The sequence below is a fragment of the Monopterus albus genome, unplaced genomic scaffold (assembly GCF_001952655.1).
Source record: "Monopterus albus unplaced genomic scaffold, M_albus_1.0 scaffold284.1, whole genome shotgun sequence".
NCBI lineage: Eukaryota > Metazoa > Chordata > Actinopteri > Synbranchiformes > Synbranchidae > Monopterus > Monopterus albus.
The window spans coordinates 142,927-146,004 of NW_018128164.1; the positions used below are offsets into that span (position 1 = coordinate 142,927).

The window sequence follows — 3,078 nt, forward strand, 5'->3', positions numbered from 1 at the left end:
ATGCACTTTTTTCAAACTGTAGGTTTTTTTAACTTTATTTTACTTAGCTCTAATTTTAACATCATAAACTTTAAGCTACACCGTAAATTTCCACAAATCCAAAGATTATAAGGGAGAAAACACTTTTCTTAGTTGGGCTGGGTTTTCAATGCTGTTGACTGCAAGAGTTCTTAAAAGCAGAGTCAGGTCACATTACGTCCCCGCCTACAAAAGGTTTCCTCCAATCGCTCCCTTGCCGTCAAAGCATAAATCCAGGCATCGTCTCTCGTGTCTGTAGACTCTTCAGCACCCCTGTAAGAGAGGATCTGTTTGTCACATTTCTCTTAAAAGTTGCAGCTTTAAAGTTAAGCATTACTTACAATTTGACTTCTTGTCTGCGAAATAGTGAAAAGCCGAGGGAAAGTCAAAAATCTTTATTTTTGGCTTGTTTGTTTGTTTGCTTGTTTGTTTTTCTTAACTTTTTAAAGGATTCCAGTTTGCCAGTACAAGCTGTGCGCCCTCACTGGCTGTCACTGCAGTCTTTGGGCACAGCACTTGGATTTAGAAAGGATTTTTACTCTCTCCTAATTTTTTCTCTTTTTTAATTGCAAAAAGCTGTTGTTCAATTTTTTCGCATGAATCTCCTCGACCCTTACCTGAAGATGACAGAAGAACAGGAGAAGTGTCACTCTGACGCTCCCAGTCCCAGTATGTCTGAGGACTCCGCAGGCTCGCCGTGCCCGTCCGGGTCCGGTTCGGATACCGAGAACACCCGACCGTCAGACAACCACCTCCTCAGGGGTCCGGACTACAAGAAGGAGGGCGAAGAAGAAAAGTTCCCCGTGTGTATCAGAGATGCAGTGTCCCAGGTATTGAAAGGCTACGACTGGACGTTGGTGCCCATGCCGGTGCGCGTCAACGGCTCAACTAAAAACAAACCTCATGTCAAAAGACCCATGAACGCCTTCATGGTGTGGGCTCAGGCTGCACGGAGGAAGCTGGCTGATCAATACCCACATCTGCACAACGCGGAACTCAGCAAAACACTGGGCAAACTTTGGAGGTAGGTTCGCTTTGCACTTTTAATTAATCAGTTTTGCGGTGCGCTTTAACGCGCTGCTTGGCACAGAAACGCACCACCTGCCTGCTGCTTCAAGTAGAGCTTCACTGTGTGCTGAACGGAATAATTATTTTCAAACCAGACGTTTCTCTAATAGAGGTTTTATTTAGAATTGAGTGTAGGCTTACACTTGCTTTTGCACTTTGCACAGACAGAGAATATTTAGTTTCGTCCTTCATATTATTGACGTTAAAACAATTAATGCATAGTAAATTTCTCATGTCTTGTACTAATTAATCAGCTGTTTCATGTGCTCCTCATTGATCGGATGCATTTTAATATTAATGAACACTTTTCTGTGATACTTTCAGATTGCTCAATGAAGTAGAAAAGCGTCCGTTTGTGGAAGAAGCAGAGCGTTTGAGAGTGCAGCATAAGAAGGATCACCCCGACTACAAATATCAGCCAAGGCGGAGAAAATCTGTCAAGAGCGGGCAAAACGAGCCGGAGGACAGCGAGCAAACTCACATCTCTCCAAATGCGATCTTCAAGGCGCTACAGCAGGCCGACTCTCCGGCGTCCAGTATGGGCGAGGTGCACTCTCCAGTCGACCATTCAGGTAGGAGGAGAAAACAGAAAGAAAGTAAAGTAAAGTGCATTTTTTTAACAAGTGACTAAATGTGGCACTGTTTGTGGAAAAACAAATCTTGAAGGGCTGTAGCTCCTTCTGCAACCACCTGTTAATGATTAATTCTGAATGATTAATGGGTTTTACAAGCCATTATGCAAATACACCTGTCAGTACTGTGCCGATAAAGTCTCCTGAAAGCATTTAAATTTATACTGGTGCTTCACCTTAGCACAAGTTAGGTTAGATAGCCTATATATTCATGCAGCATTTTGTAGATTTATTTTAACCATAAGGCTCTGCCTTTCCTCTAACCAGGTCAGTCCCAGGGTCCGCCAACACCCCCAACCACCCCCAAAACAGACCTCTCCTCCAGCAAAGCTGATCTGAAGCGTGAGGGACGCCCCATGCAGGAGGGCACCAGTCGCCAGCTTAACATTGACTTCGGAGCTGTGGATATTGGTGAGCTGAGCAGCGATGTCATCTCCAACATGGGGAGCTTTGATGTGGATGAGTTTGATCAGTACCTGCCACCTCACAGCCATGCTGGGGTGACTGGCACAGTTCAGACAGGCTATACCAACAGCTACAACATCAGCAGCCCTTCAGTCGTCCAGGCAGCCAATGCTGGAGCCCACACCTGGATGTCCAAGCAGCAGCAGCAGCAGCAGCAGCAGCACTCTCTGACCACCCTGGGTGGAGGAGGAGAGCAAGGCCAGCAGGGTCAACAGAGAACCGCCCAGATCAAGACAGAACAGCTAAGTCCCAGCCACTTCAGCGAACAACAGGGCTCCCCCCAGCATGTCACCTATGGGTCCTTCAACCTGCAGCACTACAGCACCTCCTCTTACCCCTCCATCACAAGAGCACAGTATGACTACTCAGACCACCAAGGTGGTGCCAACTCCTACTACAGCCATGCAGCTGGCCAAGGCTCCGGCCTCTATTCAACCTTCAGCTACATGAACCCAAACCAGAGGCCAATGTACACCCCAATCGCCGACACCACCGGAGTGCCCTCTGTGCCCCAGACCCACAGTCCACAGCACTGGGAACAGCAGCCCATTTACACACAGCTGTCCAGGCCATGAAGAGGCAGGCTCAGCGCTGACTGTACAACACCCACCCTATTCATAAACTTCTTTCTGCCAGCTGGGTTTTACCCCACCGTGCCATACACCCTCCGTTGCCAGCAGAAAAAACATGACAAAAGACTTTTTTATAGTACTGAAAATATATCTCTGGATTGGCTCACAACAGTGCCTTTTGTATTTGTTGGAATTGTGATTATATTTTTTTAGATATGGTTTTAAAAAATCCTCTGTGAGGACATACTGGTTAAATATTTTAGTATGTACTGTGTATGTGTTCTGCTCTTGTCATCATCATTATAATCAGTGTCATCGGTATC

General features: G+C 46.2%; 1 protein-coding gene across 1 annotated transcript; it reads left to right on the forward strand.

Annotated features, from left to right (window-relative positions):
* The first annotated feature begins 266 nt into the window (after window positions 1–266).
* On the forward strand, window positions 267–3,072 carry sox9a (SRY-box transcription factor 9a). Its single transcript, XM_020622629.1, has 3 exons — window positions 267–1,042; window positions 1,411–1,658; window positions 1,986–3,072. The coding sequence occupies exons 1-3, from the start codon at window positions 615–617 to the stop codon at window positions 2,756–2,758; spliced, it is 1,449 nt and encodes a 482-aa protein (XP_020478285.1). The 5' UTR covers window positions 267–614; the 3' UTR covers window positions 2,759–3,072.
* Window positions 3,073–3,078: the final 6 nt, after the last annotated feature.

Excerpts from the sequence above, each read along its gene's own strand:
- sox9a (XM_020622629.1), top strand. The coding sequence starts at position 615 with ATGAATCTCCTCGACCCTTACCTGAAGATGACAGAAGAACAGGAGAAG. Across the intron at positions 1,043-1,410 it reads ACACTGGGCAAACTTTGGAG|ATTGCTCAATGAAGTAGAAA; the intron begins GTAGGTTCGCTT and ends TGATACTTTCAG. Across the intron at positions 1,659-1,985 it reads CTCTCCAGTCGACCATTCAG|GTCAGTCCCAGGGTCCGCCA; the intron begins GTAGGAGGAGAA and ends TCCTCTAACCAG.